This window comes from Sinocyclocheilus anshuiensis, unplaced genomic scaffold (assembly GCF_001515605.1).
Source record: "Sinocyclocheilus anshuiensis isolate Anshui unplaced genomic scaffold, SAMN03320099.WGS_v1.1 scaffold199, whole genome shotgun sequence".
Lineage (NCBI taxonomy): Eukaryota > Metazoa > Chordata > Actinopteri > Cypriniformes > Cyprinidae > Sinocyclocheilus > Sinocyclocheilus anshuiensis.
Genome location: NW_015552582.1, coordinates 1,096,501 through 1,119,107, shown reverse-complemented (window position 1 = coordinate 1,119,107; position 22,607 = coordinate 1,096,501). Strand labels below are relative to the sequence as shown.

Genomic DNA, 22,607 nt, shown 5'->3' with positions numbered 1-22,607 from the left:
CTCCTTCTCTTCCCCTTCGAAACACCCCTCACATCCACCCCTCCCAGATGACCTTGTTATTGTTGAGTCGTGGGGACCGCATCGGGTTAGTGACATCATCTGTGTTAGCCAGCGAATGTTGAGAACAGAGAGAGAGAGAGAGAGAGAGAGAGAGAGAGAGAGAGAGAGGCCCTTAATCGGCTCTTTGTTGGGAATCAGATCATGAAGAGAGACAGAAAAACAGCCTTCCCCTCAACCCCCTACGGAGATGGAAGAAACCCTGTATTAGGATACCAGGACTCCGATACCAAGAGATCCATGAAAAATTTACTGTCTGCAATGTCTTTATACAAAGAGATTTTCTTTTAAGCTTTTTAATGCCCAAAAAATAGAACTTAATGACGCATAGGTCATTTCATATGTCTTGAGTGTGATTATCTAACCTGATAATCACACTCAAGACATATGAAATGACCTATGCGTCATTAAGTTCTATTTTTTGGACATTAAAAAGCTTAAAAGAAAATCTCTGTGTATTTGGTTATTATGCCAGTAGTGGTTGTTATTTGACTCTTAAGAGACAAACCGCACATTAGATCAGTGCTTCTCAACTGGTTTTGCTCTTTTACAGATTTTAAATTGGACCACTAATGGCAACCAACACAGTACCAAAATTGCTATTGTACAAAATTGACCCTGAACATTTTAAATGTATTAAAATTACTGCAAAAGGCTCAACCATATGCAAAATTATTAACATGATATAGTCTGAGTAATTTACAACTGATTTGCCAGCCTAACACATGGAATTTACACTGGGCCAAATATTTTCTTAGTATCAATCATGTTACCAAGTGACAGATGAATTTGCACCAAAATACCTAATACATAAAGCTTGACTGTATAGTCTTTGACTTCTACAATAAATGATAATGGAAGCTTTTTCTCCCCTATTAAGTTTATAAGCTTATCTATTTTGCTATGCAAGCTTATTTGCATTAATTGCATACATGATTAGCTGCATTTTATTATTTGTTTTTAGACATATGCAACCCATTTTGGGGTCACAACCACAGTAACAGGAGAAGGTGAGGAGAAAATAAATAAAGTTGAAGAAGGGAAGTTGTAGAGCTCAGTTTGGCAGTTGTAGAATTGGAAGTCATATATAAAACATATTGCTTTTTATCCAGAACACACATGCACATTGACTGGATTTTTGTAACTATTGTCTGATTTTATTGCTGATTTTAAATATATTATTGAAATGTAATCTTGGTGAGCACGTTCAGAGATTTTGGTCTGCATTTGAATTGTAGGTAAACTGCTAAATAACTACATAAAAAAATAACTGCCAAGGGGTGTTACCAAGATGACTGCCAGGACTTTGGCTGTGATTCAGCAGTTGAGGTCCACTGCACTAGATACGGGTGTGAATTGGCCTTATTAGCTGGCGCTTTAGGAGTCGAGCACTGTCAGCACCAAGTATGAATGGCCATCCGTCACATGATGAAACCATGTTTAAGTGTTAGGTCTGTCAGCTTATATCTGCCTCAGATCTTCACTTTCAGTTCGCTCTTCATCCGTAGACACAGTTCAGCATAAATAGTATTAAGTGTGACTATAATTTTAAAAGGAAGTTGATTCACCACTCTCTTCCTATATTATAATTCCTTAATCATATAATTTGCCATACCATTGTAACCTCTGCTGATTCAAGTGATTCTCTTCTGTATTATTCTGTGACACCACCCAACAGCTCATGTTTTCATATTTCATCCCAGTTTCTTCTCTGTCTGTTATATTTTTTCTCCTTCACACTAGCTACTCTTGTGACTCATGCATTACTTTTAAGAGTGGTCTTAAAGCTGTCATGCAATAAAACCATCATTCAGCTTAGGGATGCACCGATATGAACATTTTGGCCGATACGATAATATCGGGCCGATACCGATAACAGAAAAAATGAGCATTTATCGGCCGATACCGATATGGTGGCCGATATATCGTGCATCCCTAATTCAGCTCCCTGTACCTTATTATGCACACTCTCTGGAATACGTCTTTCTGATTTGTCAATTATGCCATCCAGCTGTCTGATATTTTCTAAACGTCTAACAGTGCAACTGTCAGGTTATGGAAGTAAAAATCTCATAAAGTTTCTCCACAAACCTTCATTTTCTTTAAACCTTCAAAAACAGACTTTCAAGCTACAAGATTGTATGGTTTTGATGAAACCATTAGCACAGATAATTTAATTTTTTTTTAAATAATCATTCAACAGTAGAATTCTTGGTGAAAAACTACATTACCCATGATTCTGCAGAGAAATTCTGCATTTGAAATGCTTTGTGGGATTGTAGTTCTTTACCTCATTAAAAACATTAAGTACACAATCTTGTAACTTTGTTTTTGTCTTATTTTCAAATACTTTTTGGCTCAAATTCAAGTTTGTAATGTTGTGATTCACCTCGTAGCTGGTTGGATTAGTTCATGGCTTAAGGAAAGACTCCGCTCATCTGAGTTTCATACTACTTTGTTGTACATTGTAATGGACTACTATGTTCTTAGCGGAAGCTTTTAGATAAGATGCTAACTAAAACAAATGTTTGAAGTCTACTAATACGCATTTTTGGCGAATAGCCATATAACACGTGGGATAACGTACAGTCATTAGCCCGTCATTAGTGCAAGACTCTTCTGCAAACCTAAAAACCTGTACAACAAACCTTCCTTAAAGGGGTCATATGATGCGATTTCAAGTTTTCTACAATGCCGGCTGTTCTGACTCACAGACTGTAAGTACGTTTTTTATATTTAAAGAATTTGCCACTGACTATTCAAACGCGAGTTTTGAGCAGTGTAGAGTAGCGCTTGTTGTTTGTCATTTCTCCGATCACAAATGCAGACATGGTTTTATGTTACGCTCTGGCCGGACAGGGCATCACAGTATGGTAAGGGGCGTAACATTTCCGTCACACGCTTGAGGTATTCGGCCAATCACAACGCACTGGATAGCTGGCCAATCAGAGCACACCTCGCTTTTCAGACCGATGAGCTTTGTAAAAATCGACGCGTTTCAGAAAGGCGGGGCATAGAGGAGAAACAATAATGTACAGTATGTGGAAAATAATGTGTTTTTTTAACCTTAAACCGCATAAACACATTTCATTACACCAAATACACAAAATAATGTTCTTTTTAGCAGCATCATATGACCCCTTTAATACCTGTTTTTGCGCCGAGTACAATTTATTTTAATGCTGGACTTCAGAGCTTTATTGAACTTGACTGTTGCTGTATACCAGAGAGTGTTTGTGTGTGTCTCTATGTGTGTGTGTGGTGGTATTTGTAGTGTGAGTATGCATACTCAAGTCCCACAGCTGTTTCACTGTGATTCAGCATTGCTTTAGACAGCCAGCGTCTACTGTGTATGTATGTTTATGTATGTCTGTCTAGGCGACTCTGATTCAGCACTAGTCTGTACAGCGACCTCAAACCACCTCCTGTTAGAAAGTTTACAGTCCTCCACACGGAGCCACTTGTGAATAGCAACCACATGAAATTCAGCACCATTGCAACACTCTTAAACCCCAACACACACATACACTGCAAAACACACATTCGTCAAAATATCCTCATTCCTCAAAACACTAGCTCTGAGAAACTATTTCTGAAGGGCCTGTTGGGAGGGTCGTTTCATTTCAGTTTAGTTTGAGTTTCTGAATTTAAAGAGATTTCCTTCCCTTGAGCTCTACAGAAATTTAGCATGCTTGATGTTTCTTCAGTGTTTTGCCCAGTACTATGATATATCATGACAGGTTCATTGTTCCTAATAAGCAGTAGATAAATCATTGAAGGTTAAGTAATTTAGGTAACACTTTCCAATAATGTTCAGATCATTAACATTATTATTGCATTAGGTATTATGATGAATTAACAAAGAACAATACACTATAATTCGAAAATGTGCGCTCAGTAAGTTTTTTTAAATAAATTAATCTTTTTTTATTCAGTAAGGATGTATTCAATTGATCAAAAGTAACAGTAAAGACATTTATTATTAAATGTAAACTTCTATTCATCAAAGAATCCTGAAAAAATGTATCACAGTCTCCAAAAATATTACCCTGAACAACGTTCATAATTGATATTAATGAGAAATTTTTATTAAGCATTAAATCAGCATATTAGAATGATTTCTGAAGGATCATGTGACACTGAAGACTGGAGTAATGATGCTGAAAATTAAGTTTTGCCAAAACGGGAATAAATTACATTTTAACATATATTAAAATAGAAAAGTGTTGTTTTAAATTGTAATAATATTTGACAATATTGCTGTTTTTACTGTATTTTTGATTAAATAAATGCAGCCTGGTTGAGCATTAGAGACTTCTTTCAAAACATATCACCAACCTCAAACTTTTGATTAGTGTAATTTGACAGCATTTGTTAATATTGATATACATAAATTAATATGTAAATTTTTTTACATTTCAAGTTGCATAAATTAACATAAGCTGAATATATTATGAACAAACATGGAATAACCATTAAAAATAGTATATTTATCAATTAAAATTCATTTACCTAGATTAATAAATGATAAAACAGGGTATTTTCATTGTTATTTTATGATCCCTAATGTGTTAATGAGTTTAACCTTTTTGTAAAGTGTTAACATAATTTTTTTGTTCACTTACATTTTTGAAGAAATAGGTTTATTTTACTATTTAATTACATTTAATTTCAATTAATTATTATTCTTTTTTTAATTATTTTATCCTCTCTCTGACCATTTGAATTCAACAGGCTGTTTTCGGGTTTCTGAAACACCATCGGTTGCACCACATCCTAACCACATATACAGAAAATGTCTCATTTGAGGGAAAAGCTAAATGTTTAGCAGGTGTTACGGTTAATTGCTGATGTACACAAACATAGTGAGAGGCTTTGAAGCAGGTCAGGACCTGGCTGAGGCAGTTGAGCGGTAATCCTGAGGGATAGAGCAGGTCAGAGAGGAAGTAACAGCAGACTACATGAATGCTAGCATGAGACTATCACACATTTGCAGCCGATCATGCAGATGGAGGGAGATCTGTCTTCTATCAGAGCCGGGGGTGTTGGGCAGAGAAGGAAAGCCAGCGAGAGAGGAAGTCCGTCTGTTAAATGGAAATCTGAATGAGAAGAGAAATTACTCGAGAAGGGAAACAAGAGTGAGAGAGTCTTCAAGGTCAAACAATGCAGCAATGTCCAGCTCTTAAGGACGGCGAGGTCATGTCCTTTTCTCTGTCTGGTTGTGTACCATAAACCTCACTTTGAGAGGATTAGCCAGTAGAGTGTCTGATTTAATCCAACAAATAGGGAGGGCTAACTCTAAATCTGTCAAGCGTTTACCCATCTGAGTGTCTGCTTGCACTGTACGTGTCAGACACATTAAACAGTGGATTTGGGCACTTTAGACAGACCTATAAATATCTGAATGGCAATGGTATTAGATACCAAAATCTGCATCTGAAAAACTATTTCAAAATAAACCTTACTTTTTATTAAGGTGTGTGAGTGTGTGAGTATGTGTGAGTGTGTGTGAGGGAGAGAGAGAGAGGGAAATGGTAGACAGAAGTAAAATTCAAAGAAATAAAGGGTAATAAATTAAATGAAGGAAGGAAGGACATTTTTCATTTAAAACAAGTTCATATTGTTTGTGTCATTTCTATCAGACATGATCATTTCCTGTTTTGTGTTTTTTTTTTTTTTTTTTTTTAAAACAGTGTACAGGGTTGCTTGAGACCCGAGGTATGTAAATGTGTAAGTATATTTTTTCTGCACACCTATATTTACATATCTGATGACTCAATGCATGCAATGCATCTTTATTCCTCGAGGTGGCACTGTTTGATACACAAAATTTTTCCCTTTTTTTTTTTTTTTTTTTTTTTTTTCATGTTTTTCATATCACATGACTGATTTTGTGGACAAATATTTTTCAAATATTAGTAAGCAGTTTTGGTGAAATATTCTTCATTATGGACTTTATGCATCCAAAAAAATAATAATAAATGAAAAGAAACATTTGTTTATCATAACATTTTACATATATTTGTAATAAAAAATAGCATTGCGTTAATGTATCAACCTTAAATGACCGGAAAAAAATAAAATAATAATAATAAAATAAATAGTGGTAATATTTTAAATGTCCAAAATCTCCCTAATTGCAAATATAAAATTCTTCAACATAGATAAAAAAGTGACAGATTTAGCGTGATTGTTTGGTCCAGATGGCAGTTCCAGATATAGTATCCCTTTTCACATTTTATATATGCAGTACTAAAAAGCTAAAATGATGAATTGCCACTATAAAATATGGTATTTGTGGTCATTTTTACAGTCTGTGTTTCAAAACCTTCTGATCTGCCTTCCCCAACTTTGAGTACGAACCTTCAAATGGCCTATGATACACTTTTAAAAATAAAGGTGCTTCACGATGCCATAGAAGAACCTTTTTGTCTAAATGGTTCCATAAAGAACCTTTAACATCTGAAGAACCTTTCTGTTTCACAAAAGGTTCTTTGTGGCGAAATAAGGTTCTTCAGATTACAAAAAGGTAAGAAAGAGATGGTTCTTTAAAGAACCTTTGACTGAATGGTTCTTTGTGGAACCAAAAATGGTTCTTCTATGGCATTGCTTGAAGAACCTTTTGAAGCACCTTTATTTTTAAGCGTGTACCCAAAAATGCTGTCTCAGTAGGTTTTGAAGCACAGCCAATAAATGCCCTTACCGTGGCCCCGCATATTCCCGTTCAGTGTATGCCGTGACTTTGTGCTGCACCGTGCAGGGCTCATTTGTCTGTGTCTGCATGTGGAGTTTAATGTCAGGTTAGTCAGCAGATTTCATATCGCAGGCGTCCCGTCTTCAGTAGAGGTTTTGTATTTTTCAGACACCCTGTAAAGCGCTCGCTCCATTGTCATGCGGATCTTTGCCTCATTAACATTCATGACATGCAGGAATTTGCTGGAGCGAATTTACATAAATTAGCCGTCTCTGCTACTGAGAGGGGGAAAGGCAGAAGATCAAAGAGAGGGGGAATGAATTAACGAGAGGGCAGGTGTGAGGGGTTTATAGCATTCCGTGACCTTTTTATGGAAGGAATCGCTTGGCACAATTCCCGAATAGTCAGGAGTTGTCAGGATGTATGATGTACAATTCATGTAATTTTCTGCTTTGTAAAAATATGACCCTTTTGAGGCCCAGTGAGGGAGAATAGTCTGTAGTCTGAAATTAGCATGAATGGCCCAGATCTGTCGTCGAGATAAATTTGCTCCTTTGTCTGTTTCTCACGTAATAAATGTTGTTAACAGGTCCGGTGGCTCATATGTCAAAGTCTGTCCCTTAATGAGCTGCAATAGTGCTTTATTTTTCCTCTTCTGTGAGCACCTTTTATCTTCTCTTTTGTTGTTTGTCTTTGTAGCGCTACACGGTTAAAGGGATGGTTTGCCCCAGAATGTTAGAATCATTCTTTTGAGTCGGATCTTTTCATTTAATTGGTTGATCTGGTTCACAGAACCTTTCTGAATTATTTGTTCATAACTGACGTTCTGATGTCTCATTGATCCAGTCACAACAGTTAAAGGGGTAGTTCATCCAAAAATAAAAATTTTGTCGTCATTTACTCACCCTCTTGCCATTCAGTGGAAGTTAATGGGAACTGAAGCTGTTTGGTTACCAACATTTTAAAAAGACGACTTCTAGATTGCCAGTGAGTAAATTCATTCTAAATTCCAGTCTATTCATCACACAGAGAATAATATTTGGATTATTATACTTTTACGTTGACGTGAGGGTGAGTAAATAATGAATGAATTTATATTTTTAGGGTGTTATCCTTTTAAGTCTTTGTCTCAGAACGTATGTCCCACCCCATTTTAATTCTAACCCCTCTTTATTCCTTCTCTTTGTTTTCATATTTCCATCGCTCCATGCTCTTCATTCTCTAACTTACTTTCCATCCCTCTTGCCTTCCTTCTTTCCTTTTGTCTCCATCAGGCTGATGGGTTCGTGTCGCAGAGACACCTGTAGTAGCAGTCACAGATGGCGCAGCCTGTGTCTGCTGATGTCAGCTGAAAAACACATTTCAGTCATTTTTCCCCAGCAGAGAGAGCTGTTTGTCAGGCATAGCCTCTCCATACCTTACACCTCCCGACATTACTGTCTCTCTCCACCTTCAGTCACAAACTGGCAGGTAGAGAGCTGGACAAAAGTACATTTAAAATGTTAAATGTAATTAAGACAAAAAAAATAATAAAATGATTTAAAGCATGTTTTCCATAATGTTTCTCTCTAAACGAACACCGGGAAGAATACTGAATTATTTGTATTTAAATGCATCAATATGACAACAGCAGTAATCAGCCACATATCTACTTTTTTACCAGAATATTTGAATATATGAAAAGTACCATGCACAGAATTTTGATTAATTTAAACATTAATTTCAATGAATTTTAATTTGACATTTTAAAATGATATGATATATTATGAATTTTCACTAATTCAAGGGTCTTTATTGATACTTGTATGATAAGGTTGCACTGACTGATCTTGCTTTAAAAAAATCCATAATATGTTTGAATTAAATCTCTCCCTCGTTCTGTTTTCTGTTCCTTTCTCTCCTAAGTGGACACACTTCCTATATAAGAGCCATGATCATCCCCTTCACACACATGCACACTACATACGATCCTCCCCCACACCCGTACACTGTACACACACACATACAATACACACACTAGCACACACCATCCCCCACAAAGATTACGAGTCAGCAGCTTCCTCACAGCAGTGACTGATTGGCGCTGTTGTGTTGCCAGTGGGCAGATGAGCCTCTCTCTCTCTCTCTCTCTCTCTCTCTCTCTCTCTCTCTCTCTCTCTCTCTCTCTCTCTCTCTCTGGGTGTGAGCCTCTCTCTCTCTCTCTCTCTCTCTCTCTCTCTCTCTCTCTCTCTCTCTCTCTCGCTCTTTCGCTCTCAGTACTATAATGCGTCTACTGGACACAGACAGCCCCAGATGACTCAGAGTCGGTAGTCATCAGTTTTGTTTGTGTGCATATTTCTGGATGCTATAGAATCCTTTGTTTGTGTAAGACTGGATGAGTATGACATCTCTGAAGGAGATGGAAAATAAATGTCAACTATTTTTATCTTCATCTTTCTTAGGAAGATTTGATATGTTCTTCATTCTGCACTTTGCAGAATGGAAGTCTATAGATTTTCACATTACATCATTACTCAGCTCTGGAATACTTTATTCTGATTGGTCAATCACAACATTTCACAGTTGAATATTCTTGTATAATGAACACTAAACGGTTTACTGTTGTCCCTGACAACCAGTCTCCTAAACTGTGCTGGTTTCATGTTTTTGCATCATTCTGCAGTCTCTTTCTTCTCACATAGAAAAATAATGTAACTGAAATCAGTATTCCCATTTTTTTTGGAAAATAGCCATAAAATTAAGGGGATAATGTACAGTCAGTTGATCATTATCACAAAATAAACCTCTTCTGAAAGATTCTGATCACCCTGTCTGGGTTTATTTTGAGATAATATCCAGCTGACTGTACATTATCTGTTATATTTTAAAGGAGATGTAGTCTCTTTTTATCATTTGCATTTAAGTTTCAAAATAGAACCAAAGTCCAAAGTCTGTGCATATTCTGCTTTTCAGATACTGGTATTTTCTTTTGAATATATTCAAATATAGTTGATAATTAATACAGGTAACATTCAAATGACTAAAAAAACTCAAAAGTTTGTACAGGAAAACATTTTTGAAATTACACTAAAGAATTCTTGGAATGTGTGCTATTGTGATTTTACTGTAATCAGAGAGACAACAGTTAGCTTAATAAGTAGCCTTTTACTCGGTGTAAGAGTGCTTTGTTTGTCTAATTTGTTTCACATTCCCCACACTACAACAATCAGCTGTGCTTTGACTCATTGTAACAGAAAAGGCTCATTTAACCTCAAGATTGGGTTTTCCCTCCATGCATTTGCCCTGACTGTAAATACAATCCCCCTGTTTTTTCCAAATGGAAAAATCTACAGAACAAATTCTTTGGGTCTGGTGTTATAGTAGGAAAGAGTTTCTCTGATCTCCCTTCTAACCACAAGAAAAGTGTGATGAGAACATCTAAGTAAACAGTGTCTTGTTCCCCATTCATTGAACATAAAGTGTTGATCTCATTCCCTCCCATCTATGAGCACACTTGTGCTGTTGAGCACTTTACATCATTGAGGGAGAAGAGAGAGCACTTTGTGGACTGAACAATGCTGGCACATATCAAAATCCAGCCATTGTAATGTGTCTGAGAATGAAGAGCACCTACATCGACGTCTGTCCATGGCGTTTTGACTCCAGCATAGCACAGGCAGAGCCTGACTCACTGGCAGAGAAAGAACAAAATCCAAGGGTTTTGAGACATTTTAATAGTTGTTTTATGCATTTTAATAGTTTTAATATATTTTATAATATATTTTCATAGTTATTATTTTCTCCCCACCTAAATGCACTTACTCACATGCGCTAACAGTGCAAAGGCCAAAGTGGGCCAGCCAAGCTTTTGCAGGCTCAGGCATTTACCTAATTATCTAGCATTAGGTCAAATGGAAGGCTTTCATATCTGTCTGCGTCTGTCTCTCTCTCTCTCTCTCTCTCTCGGCAGGCTCAGGATGGCTGTAGTAGCGATAAGCCGTAAGAGTCCTAGAGCCCATTAGAATTTAAGATGTCTCACCTGAGGGATAGATGTGACATTATGTTTACAAGCTTCTACCTGTTGCTGCAATACCATTTGCAACGATCAGAGGGCGCTAGCCAAGCTTAACCTAGGGGGCTGACTTGGGCAGAGAGGGGAATGTCAGATGTCTTTGTTACATAAATGAGACTGGTCTCTTGACCTTACTGACAGCCTCCACCTTTTCACTTTTTATTTCCCGCTGTATAGAACGTTCGGTGCTGACCTGATAAAAGATTAACTGGCACTTTACAGTGTTTGTTTACGGTCATTTGAGCTGTCGAGTTCTCTCAGCACACTCCGAGTGCCCTGAACAATGGCAGTGCTGATGGTAACATTGGCAATTTCCCCTGTTCTTTCTGTGTGTGTCCGCAGGTCAGTGCCCGGGGATTCGCTCCATTGTTACAGTTTGCCTATACAGCTAAGCTGCTGCTCAGCAGAGAAAACATCCAGGAGGTCATCCGCTGTGCTGAATTCCTGCGCATGCACAACCTGGAGGACTCCTGCTTTCGCTTCCTGGAGGCCCAACTGCGCAGTGAGGAGGACGGCCTGGTCCTCTGTCGCAAGATTGCGTCTGAGAGCAATCACTCGGAGGATGAGAGCATGCAACCTGAGTTGCTGATGACAACGCAAACTGCGGTGACCCTGTCTGGCTCTCCACGCTCTCACCGTTGTGCAGAGGCCCTAAACTCCTTGCGGCGGCCAGACCATGAGCGTCTGGCGGTGACAGAGGAGTTCACTGATGGACTGATGGACTTTGAGAGACACGGCACCTCAGACCTGCCACGATGCCCTAAATACAGGAAGTACCAGTGGGCAAGCAACAAGCACAATAACGACACCTCCTCACACACCAGTACCTCAGGTTTTCCAAGCACATTCAAGGAGATGAACAGGCCAGCTGTGATGCAAATCAAGCAGGAGCCACGCAGCGAGGAAGAGTCCATCTCGCTTTGCCTGTCAGGGGACGAGCAGGACGATGGTGAAAAGGACGGTGTGGCTGAGATGGAGCTGGATGGCTCCATCGCAGTGGACCAACCAAAAGGCAGCAGCAAGTCACCCACCTGCCTACGAACTCTCTTTAAGAAGGACCTGCCTAGCACACCCCAGCAGCTCTTTGCTAACAGACTCGTCAATGTCCAGGATAAAGGAACCCCTCAGGGAGACCACAAAAAAGACTACAGGCCTTCGCTTGGCAATGAGCTTGGCATGTCTGTCGTGTTCCCCAAAGATGCAGATGGTTTCCTGCCAGGGCTTTCGTTGAAGTCAGCTTCCTGCGATGGTGTGTGCAAGCAAGAGGTGGAGCCAGACCGCCGCAGTGTCATCTTCTCCTCAGGGCCCTGTGACCGACTGGGTACACCCACCCACTCCCATCCCAGTGGGAACTCACTGGAGAAAGAGCTCTCAGAACACATGCCAAAGGGATTGTGGGCCAGCGCCAGCCAGTCCCTCCCCAGCTCCCAGACCTACTCCCCCAGCACCACAGCCAGTGACCCACCCCTGCTTTGCCGCCAAAGGCCCAATACCAGCTGCCCAGTGCCAATCAAGGTATGCCCACGATCGCCCCCCTCAGAGACCCGAACTCGGACCTCCAGTTCCTGTTCGTCGTATTCTTATGCTGAGGACGGGAGCGGCGGGTCCCCATGCAGCCTGCCGCAGTTCGAGTTTTCATCCTCGCCTTGCCCAAATGTGACACAGTGTCTCACGACTGACCCGCAGCAGCCAGGTGGTGGGACAGATGTGCTATTTGCACGGGTGCGGCCCAAGATAAAGTGTGAGCAGTCATATGGAACCAATTCCAGTGATGAGTCAGGGTCCTTTTCGGAGGGGGACAGTGAATCATGTCATGTTCGAGAGCAAGGCCCTGAGGTGAGTCTTTCAGATTTCTCTCTCATGTGTTAACCAGTTGTCCAACAGTTGTCCTTGCAGAAGCACACTATGCATCTCATACCCTGATGTCCATTCATGCAGAAGCCAATTCGATTGTGCACACTGCCCTCATGCTATCAGAGACTTCCCCTTTGATCCCTATTCACTGATTCACTGAATAAAGCTGCAGACTCCTAATGGTCCAATAAACACTGTAATAATTTTCATGTCTGGACCGACATGAACGTGAATAACTACAATGATATTACTCTGCCCTTTTGTGTGTTGCCTGGAAAAGACTAATAGAGTAGAATAGAGCAGATAGGAGCAAACTTGATTTGACAATCAAATCTGGATTGCTGTTTTGTATAGGGAAAGCACAGTAAGCTATAATCAAAATGTGACAGAAAAGTTTGGAGATTTGGAGTAAATGATAAAGGGATAGTTCACCTAAAATTGACAATTTAGTCATTATTTATTCACCCTCATGTTGTTCCAAACCTCTATGACTCTCTTTGTTCTGCAGAACACAGATGTTTTTTTTTTGTTTTATTTTGTCCATATAATGAAAGTCAGTGGGATCCTGTGTTATTTTTGGACCCCAGTGAGTTTCATTGTATAGACAAAAACAGATGAAACGTTCTTCAAAATATAGTTCATGTTTCACAGAGCAAATAAAGTCATAAAAGTCTGGAATGGCATGAAGGATATATGATGACAGAATTTTCATTTTTTGGTGAACTATACCTTTAAAATTGTTCAAGTATATATTCAATCAAAAACTTTTTTCTCAGTCTCAGTTTTGACATGGAAGTATACAGTACAAACTGAATGGTGAAGTGTAGTTTAAAGTAAAGCAGGGAAAAATAGAACAGCTAAGAATAGGTCAAAACAATATATAGCCCTACATACTGTAGGCAAAACAGTAATGTATAATGTAACAGAGTAGATTCACAGCCTCATCCTCAGAAATTTTTAAAGCGAGATAGATACCAAAAAAGAGAATTAGCACGTGCACACACCAAGCCCCAGTGCTTCCTTAGCTCAAGGTACATGATATTTCACATCATCTTTCTAAAGAAACTGCCCTTTAATGGTGAAGGCGAGAAATTGGTATGAAGAGAAAGAATGGATAAACACTTGTGTGAAGTTGGTTAGAGCATGTTGTCTGATCTGAGTAAGAGTTAAGCGAGATTTCACTAGGGATGCTGTATATTTTGAAAGAGTAAAGCACTATAAAGGAGAAGGGGAGATCTTCATCTTTATAGACTGGGGATGAGACCTTTAGGAATACATATAGGGGCCATGATGGAGAAACTGGTCCGTTGCCATGGTAACACTGAGCACTCAGGAATGATTTGACTAGTTTTCAGCAGTTTATGCTTTGTTTCTGTGTTGGGCTTAAAATACTTGGGACACATCACCCGGACAGCGAGATAAACCTGCTGGTTTGTGTGTAATTGTAATTGTTGCCTCTCAAAGTATTTCCCTCCCCACACTCTCAGAGCATCTGACTTTTCATTTGGCTTATAAATGGAGCTTTGTAGTTCAACTAGTTTACTCTTTCTTTCCAGTTTTCATTCAGCAACAGACCAAAAATTCCTAACTTCACTAAATGGCTTCATTTAGTTTCAAGTACAATGGAGTTGGAATTGTATCTCCAGATGTTCAAGATCTCAGATAGCTGCTGATGTTGAAAGCTCTCATGTCACCTGCCTGTTTCTTTGAAGCTACACTCTAAAAAATGATGCCTTGTTTCAACCCAACTTTGGGTCAAATATGGACTAACCCAACTTTTGGGTTAAAAATTTAATTAAACAATTTAACGCAACAGCTGGGTTTGTCCATATTTGACCCAATGTTGGGTTGAAACAACCCAGCATTTTTTAGAGTGTAGGCTGACAAAAGTCTGTTAAAAGGACTGAAAGTCTGGCTTCTCCCATTCAGAAACTTCATCTAGAGCAAATGCTGCCTTTCATATTCTTTTCATACTTTAGATGCTGTAAACTGGCTTTTTTACAATTAGGGCACTACTTAATATCTTACTGACCCCAAACTTTTAAACTGTATTCTATAACAAAAAAAAAAGGTTGAAATTTGATCGTTTTTATAAAATCCATGCTTCTAGTAGAAGAAACTCCCATCTTTCTGTCTCTCTCTCTTTCTTTTTTACTTGCTCTCTCCCCTAGTGATATGACAATATAAACACAGAATTTTCAGGGAAGACACTCTGTCCTTTCTGTGTTTTCATAGCAAATAGCAGGTGAGAGAAAGAGCACGACAAAGGGAGGGGGATCAGCACACAAAGACAGAAACACAGTTTCAAAAATAGCTTCAGCCTGTTGCTCGAAACAATGAATTCAAAGGAGGAAGGAAGTTGTTAAACTGTAGGCTAATCATAGTGCTAGTCTAGGCCAGTCTAGATACTGGAGTTAAATCAGGTCTTTGAACTTTTCTCTCTCCTTCATGAGTCATAGATGGTATCACTTACCCTCTGTGATCAGCACCTATTCAAACAGGAAGAGCTCAGGTTCAAGAGCAACTGTAATCCCATATAATTTGATTTGGCCTTACTTTAACCTGTTTCACACACAATAACACATACTTTTTGAGACCGACTTGACACCTCCGGAAGATACTGGAGGAGTGAAGTCTTAAGCACTTTTAAGGGCAACTCACTCTGACGGTTACAGAAGATTTCACTGTGGATTGACAGCAGAAATTTCAGGAGAGGTGGCAAAGAAAAAAAAAAGCCCTACTGAGAACAGTTATCATATCTTGAGATCTTTGAGAACATTTCGCCACCATTTTGTTTATGCTAGTGTGTAGTGAAGTATTGATCTCGAAGTGAGTGGGTGTGATCAGAAAAGCCCACAGACGAAAATCTCACTCTCACTTCTACATTCTCATTCTTCAAATTCATGGTGCAAGAAGCATTAACCCTTTAGTTTAGCATCGCAGGAAGTGAGGAGTGAAGTCAGAACCATTTCTGTTTCTCTCATTCCGTCTTTAAAAGCCAAGCCGCTCTCTCAATATGAGCCGATTGTGGTCTACAAATTATTCGTCAGATGTCGCATTGGTGAACTGTAAAACCGCACGATTGAAATATGCTTAAGGTGAAAAACTGAAATATATTACGAAAGCTCACTGTTTGTTTGTTGAAGTAGAATCGGATGTTACATGTTTCTATTTAATGAATGGATGTCTAGAATTAATCTAAAACTCGGTTAAATGTAAAACTTGGTTAGATATATATAAAACAATTCATAAATGGAGTGTAAATTGCTGAAGTTATGTTGCAATAATGATTTATTCTAAACTTTTTAGGAAACATTATCAAAGGTGTAGATGTAAAACATTACAGTGAGAAATTTCTGCTTCGTTTCTCAGTTTTGTTTCATTTAGTGCTAGGTCGATATATCAGCCAAATAGCCGCCTGCTATTTGGCCTTTTTGAACTTTTTATTAAAAAAAAATAAAAATGTAAACAAATGCTGTTATTTTGAACTTTCTATTCATCAAATAATCCTGAAAAAAAAATCTACAAAAGTGTTAAGCAGCAACTTTTTTTCCGCACTGATAATACCATGAACACCAAATCAGCATATTAGAATGATTTCTGAAAGATAATGTGACACTGAAGACTGCTGAAAATTCAGCTTTGCCAACACAGGAATAAATTACATTTTAAATTATATTTAAAAATAAAAATTACAATAATACTGTATTAGCAAAAAATTAATCTAAAAAATTATACTGTTCTTGACTTTCAGTATAAGTATATACGAGCTATACGTTTTTTATATGAGCTATACAGCTCAGATAATTTGGTCTTGGAATAATTTTTTAATGAGAAACATAATGGTTCACATTGAAATTTCAGGCTTTTAATTGCAGACATTGGTATGTTGGCACAATTTAAGACACTGTTGAGCTCTCCTCTGAAACGGACTGAGATTACTGGAGTCTGTTTCTCAGGAGACAAATTTGAGAAGCTGGAGATTTAAGTCTCTATTAGCTCTTCATTTAAACTGATTGCTGTCTAAGAGAAAATAATTTAATTCCTACAGGACGGTGCTTTTTACTCCAGATGTGTTACATTAGGAATTTACCACTGACCTAGACAGGCATTCATACAGGCCATTTATCTTAGGCATACACATACACGCACAAGCAGACGCTTTGGTCCTGATGAGGAGGAAGCCCCATGGTAACTACAGACAGGCCCATCACTCCATTAGACAGAGTGAGTGTGTGCATGTGTGTCTGTCCTGTGTCTTTGAGAGGGGGGATGCAAGCACGTGTGTGTGTGTGTGTGTGTGTGTGTGTGTGTGTGTTCATGGATAGCTTTCCCCCATTACTCAACCCCTGTGGAGAGTTCCAGTAATAGCAACAGGGCTGAGAGAAGAAAGGAGGGATGAAAAAAGAGGAATATCTTAGGGGTTGTTTCAGACTGTTTTCTTATCTGTGTCACATGGCGTCTCATTACCGAGACATGTGAAACGAAGAGATGCACAGCAGCACAGTAACATTTCTGGGAATGTCTGAAGGACAGTAATGATATCTAGCAAATAGATGATCTAATTACCGCTAAAGGCATTTTAACTAACCAAACGGCTAACTTCCCTTCTTGTTTGCACAATAAAATGCATTTCCGCAGTTTTCACTCACATTAGACAAAAAATTAAGCGCTCATCATAGAGACGGTGTGCCAATAATTTTGCTAAAATATCTCTGTGTGACCTCAGGCATTTGGCCTCTCTCATTCCCGTCACCTCCCCACAATTCCCTGCTGCAGATATCCATGCTTAGAAAAAGCAAGCAAGGGACAAAAATAGTGGGGCCACTTTGCTCCCAGTAATAGATGAGTCCTACTTTTCACTTCAGACCCATTTCAAGAATAATGACCTATAGAAAGAGTATAGGGACAAGAGAAGAGAAAGAGACAAGAGAAGAGAAAGAGACAGAATTGGGATCACATTTGAATTTATAAGTGCCGCTGGTGTGTGTTCTGTCATCTCTGCCGGCTTTCTAAACTGGTTCTGGTGGTAAGACACTAAATATAGACATCACTCTTATGCTACTGACACACACACACACACACACACACACACACCTCAAACTGATACCAGAGAGGGGAAGGACACATGAGAAGGTCATAGAAAGAAAGCGTCTCCTTGGACCATGTAAAAAGACATTCCTCTCCATTTAAAAAAAAAATCGGATCATTAAGACAACACAAAAATCACACTGAGCATGTATGCGGAGCAATTCTCAGTGTCGGCTGAGCTGTGAGAGTAGAAAAAGGTCTGTCCATCCTTTATTAATGATGCCGTAGAGACAGAACGGGCCGACCTGCCAGTGCTCCGGGCCCCCCACGGCTCTGCGCCAGACTGAGCCATATCTACACTTTCATCTTCTCTCAGTCTCAACCAGAGTCACTGTGGGCATCCCAGCAGAGCGGTCCACTTCACATTGAAGAGTAGCTGCACCGCTGTGGTTCAGGTTTATGGGGTCATAGTCACACAAAGCCCATGTGAGTTCTTAAGTAGGGCAGTACTATAGTCGGTATACACCATGGTTGCCTCATTCATTAACAACTCTAGTTTATGTGAGATTATTTTAATGTCATGGCCAATAACCCCAAAATAGCCGATATTAAAATATACCAAATAAATTCAAAATAAAACGATCAAATTAAAATCGATCATTTTCAATGCTGCAAGTGAATTTATGCATTTGATGTGTAGCATGAAAATCGATATTCATTTTGAGATTTGCTAAAGATTACGTTTAAAAGTGAATTAATAGTGTTTTAAATCTTAACTGAGCATACGTTAGATCAGGGCTGGGCAACTTCGGTCCTGGACCTAATCAAACACACCTGCCTGTAGCTTTCTAGTGATCTTGAAGACATTGAATAGCTTGTTCAGGTGTGTTAATTGAGGGTTGGAGCTAAACTCTTCAGGACAGTGGCCCTCCGGGACGGAAGTTGCCCAGCCCTGCGTTAGATGATGGGAAAGATCATTTTAAATATAAATATTGGGGATATGAGCATGAACACAATTGAAAATACAATACCAGTAGATGTAAAAAATCTTTAATGTCAACTGGTAATGGATAAGGTATACATATATTGTACACAATATTTATTTCCAATTATGTACCATCTTGCCATGTTTTTTAGAATAAATAATAATATAGATAATTTTATTCAGCAAGGATGTATTACATTTTTCAAAAGTGGCCGTAAAGATATTTGCAGTGTTGCAAAAGATTTCCATTTCAAATAAATGCTGTTCTTTTCTATTAATCACAGAATTCTGAAAAAAGTCAGTTTCCAGAAAAAGCAGTACAACTGTTTTCATAATTGATAATAATAAGGAATGATTGTTGAGCACCAAATCATCAAATTAGAGTGATTTCTGAAGGATCATGTGACACTGAAGACTGGAGTAATGACTGCTGAAAATCACAAGAATAAATCACATGTAAAATATATAAAAATAGAACACATTTATTTTTATTTTATTTTTTTATTGTAATCATATTTCAATATGACTTTTACGTCTTTTTTTATTTTATTTTTTGATCAGATAAATGCAGGCTTGGTGACTTTTTAAAAAATATTTTTAAATATTTTAAAATCATTCAGACCCCAAACTTTTAAATCATAATGTGTGCATGAAATATTTTCTGCTGATAATTCCAGAATGCATGAGAGAAACCTGTGAGAGAAATTTGTATATCACCAGATTTACCTACTGGTTCTCACTCGCTGTATTTTTCTCTCCTCATGACATTCATTCCCTCATTTATCCCTTGTGATAGCTCACTCTGACAACAGCAGGGTGTCGAAGTATGATATGCCCTATGAAACCCCTCCAGACCATGGTGGAGAGAAGTCAAATGATGCTTTATATTGTCAAACGTTCATCATACATGAAAGAGACATCATTTCCTACTCTGCTGGGTGTGTGTATGTAAGCGGTGATATGTTCAGAATGCACTGACAGCTTAGCTCGTTAACACTTGTAATTTGCATACTCATGCCCTCTGTCACCTGACAGGAATGTGAAACGACTAAAGCAGTGTTTTTATCTTATTTCTCTGACAGAAAGATGCTTTCGTGTTCCTGTCTTTCTCACTCTTCATTCTTAGTCTTTGTTCCTGTCTTTCTTGCTCTTTTGACCTTTTTGTTAATAAGTGATGCAGGTAGATGTTGTAAGCTTGTGATGTTAAGAACTCATGAGAAATGCTCGTTGTACATGTGAAGAACTGTGTTCTGCCTCCATCTAGTGGTGACGAAATACATTGCAAGTTCGGTTACATTTTAGTGCATTTTTATTTCATCAGAATTCACAGATCATTTTCAATGGCAGTAGATGGAAAATTATTATTATTTTATTTTTTTATTTTTTTATTTTTTCAAATCAGTGGCATAGTAAAACACCTTGTGTGTTTGTTGATTGTGTCAAGTTCCCTTGTTCTGCCATCAGCTGTCATTCAGATGATGTTGAGATGTTGATTTAATGTCTGAGCAGAAATGCTTTCAGGAGGAAAAGTAAAAAGGTCACAGAATAACGCATTGCTCATGTATGTCTTTACAGGTCAAGCTTCCGTTCCCTGTCGATCAAATCACAAATCTTCCACGCAACGACTTCCAAATGATGGTGAAAATGCACAAGCTGACCTCGGAGCAGCTGGAATTCATCCACGACATGCGCAGACGCAGTAAGAACCGCATCGCGGCCCAGCGCTGCCGCAAGAGGAAACTTGACTGCATCCTGAACCTTGAGTGTGAAATACACAAACTGGTAAATACACGAACACCTCACTGTCTCATTCCTGCTGTATGTGACAAAACATCTTTATTATACACATCGGCCTTCAGGTTGTTATCAATCACCACAAGCAACAGGAGACCTCATCTCGGAGGCTTTCACGTTGCCATGGCAGCACCGCTACGTGTCAGTCACAGAGCCGGTCCCATGCTGTTTCCATGATGGAGGCGGAGCCGACTGTCTTTGATGTGTGATGCAGTGTATGTGCATGAAGCCTGACAGCCTGCGCTTTGATGCCACATGTGCATCCTCTATATAATCTCACAGAAAGCAGCAGGAGAGCTGCCTCTGCTCTTCTTCTTCTCCTCCTTCTCTTCCATCGTCAGAGTTTGACAGCTATATTAAAGCTCATCTGAAATGAAGTTGTAGCATGAATGAATTTATGAAGATGGGAGATGTGTGTAGATCTCCGTGGAGATTGAGAGTGGGAAGACAGTGTTAGTGCTGCAGGGTGACCTACATAACTCAGCTGGTCCCTATAGATCACTGTACGTTCATAACAAAGTGTGTATATATGCGTGTGGAGCAGGTTTGACTTGTGGGGATCAAATGTTTCTGCAAGGATAGTAAACCATGAAATCACCTGATTGTGGACATCAGGCTTAAAAAACAGTAAATAATGTTAAATTAAATGCTCAATAAGTGTTTATTTCACTGTACAGGGTCCCTACAATTAAGAAAAACCTGTAAATATGTAAATATCAAGGAATTAAAAAAAAATTGTAAAAAACTCACTTTTTATCTATTTAATGCATCCTTGCTGAATAAAACTATTACATAGGATAGAATTACTGAAATAAATGAACTTTTCCACGACATTATAATTTATTGAGATGCACCTGTACATGTAGGATTATATTCAGTATGAAAAATATTTAAGTATAAGTATAGGTATTTTTTACACTGCACTGAAATATTTCATTGATAGAAATTTGTCTTGTTTCTGAGAGCAGAAAAACGTGACACATCAGATTATCAGTTGAGGGTGAAAACACAGATCAAGTAAATAATTCAAAAAACTGATAGGCCTACTTGTTATACAAATTTGCAAGAAATCTGCCCAGCAGTCTCTGCAAAGGGATGTCTAAAAATACTTACCATTAATCATTAACAATTTGAAAGGTCATGCAAGATCATGGTTATTTATTAGTCAAAATGTAAATGAACTGTACCAAATGTGTGTGTGTTTTCTGTGTGTCCACCCCACAGGTGTGTGAGAAGGAGAAGCTCTTAACAGAGCGCAACCAGTTGAAGGCATGCATGGGAGAGTTATGGGAGAATTTCTCCTGTCTATCTGAGGAGGTGTGTCGAGACGTGCAGCTGAGCCCAGAACAGGTCCATCACTGCTGCCCCATTCTGCACCCCGGCAACACCGCCTCCATCGCCCCCGGCAACCAGGCCCTGCCCACCAGCAGCATCGACCTCACCACTTGCTCCACCCCCAAACAGAGCTTCCTCAAATTGGCCGCCACAAAAGACGGGCAATCGCGACCGGCCCAGTGGAAGACCGGAAACGGGTCCGAAGACACGAGCAACGACAGGGAGGAGCAAGAGGCCGGCTCCGCCTACCTGGAGGCAGGCCTGTCCCTGAAACAGTCTAATCAGACAGTGACAGTAGACTTCTGTCAGGAGATGACGGATAAATGTACAACTGACGAACAGCCCAACAGAAAGGACTGTACCTAATGACGGTGGTTTCTCTGTGTTGATTTGTTTTACGATGTTTTTATTATTATTATTTAATTTAGTTACGTCTTCTGACAAACCCTCAAAAATCGAGGGTTGTTGAGATGGCCAGTCTCTGCCAGTGTGTCTTCTGACAAGCCCTCAAAAATCGAGGGCTGTTGAGATGGCCAGCCTCTGCCAGTGTTTTTGATTTTTTTTATATATATATATTTATGTCTTTTTTTAAACAAAGGTTGACACTACAGTTGTCTTAACAGCAGCAATACTGTTCTCCAGGTTCTCTCTCATTCAGCCATGGCAGAGTGGCTGAGACCTTCTCACAGAACTTCACGATGGTGCTACACTTTTCCAAGACAGTGGCAACACTGTCTGTTTCCATTTACTGTCCATTCAGATGGGATGAGCTCTGACCACATCTCAAATTCAGACCTCTACGGACC

At 39.0% G+C, this 22,607-nt stretch overlaps 1 protein-coding gene across 3 annotated transcripts in view; it reads left to right on the top strand.

Moving 5' to 3' along the window:
• Window positions 1-22,277, top strand: part of LOC107665358 (transcription regulator protein BACH2-like) — a 92,916-nt gene extending 70,639 nt beyond the window's left edge. For all 3 annotated transcript variants that reach the window (XM_016456204.1, XM_016456202.1, XM_016456203.1), the window contains 3 exons: window positions 11,145-12,638; window positions 20,248-20,454; window positions 21,691-22,277. In XM_016456204.1, the coding sequence (XP_016311690.1) occupies window positions 11,145-12,638; window positions 20,248-20,454; window positions 21,691-22,167 (2,178 nt within the window). In that variant the 3' untranslated portion in view covers window positions 22,168-22,277. The remainder of the gene's footprint in view (window positions 1-11,144; window positions 12,639-20,247; window positions 20,455-21,690) is intronic.
• The last annotated feature ends 330 nt before the right edge of the window (window positions 22,278-22,607 follow it).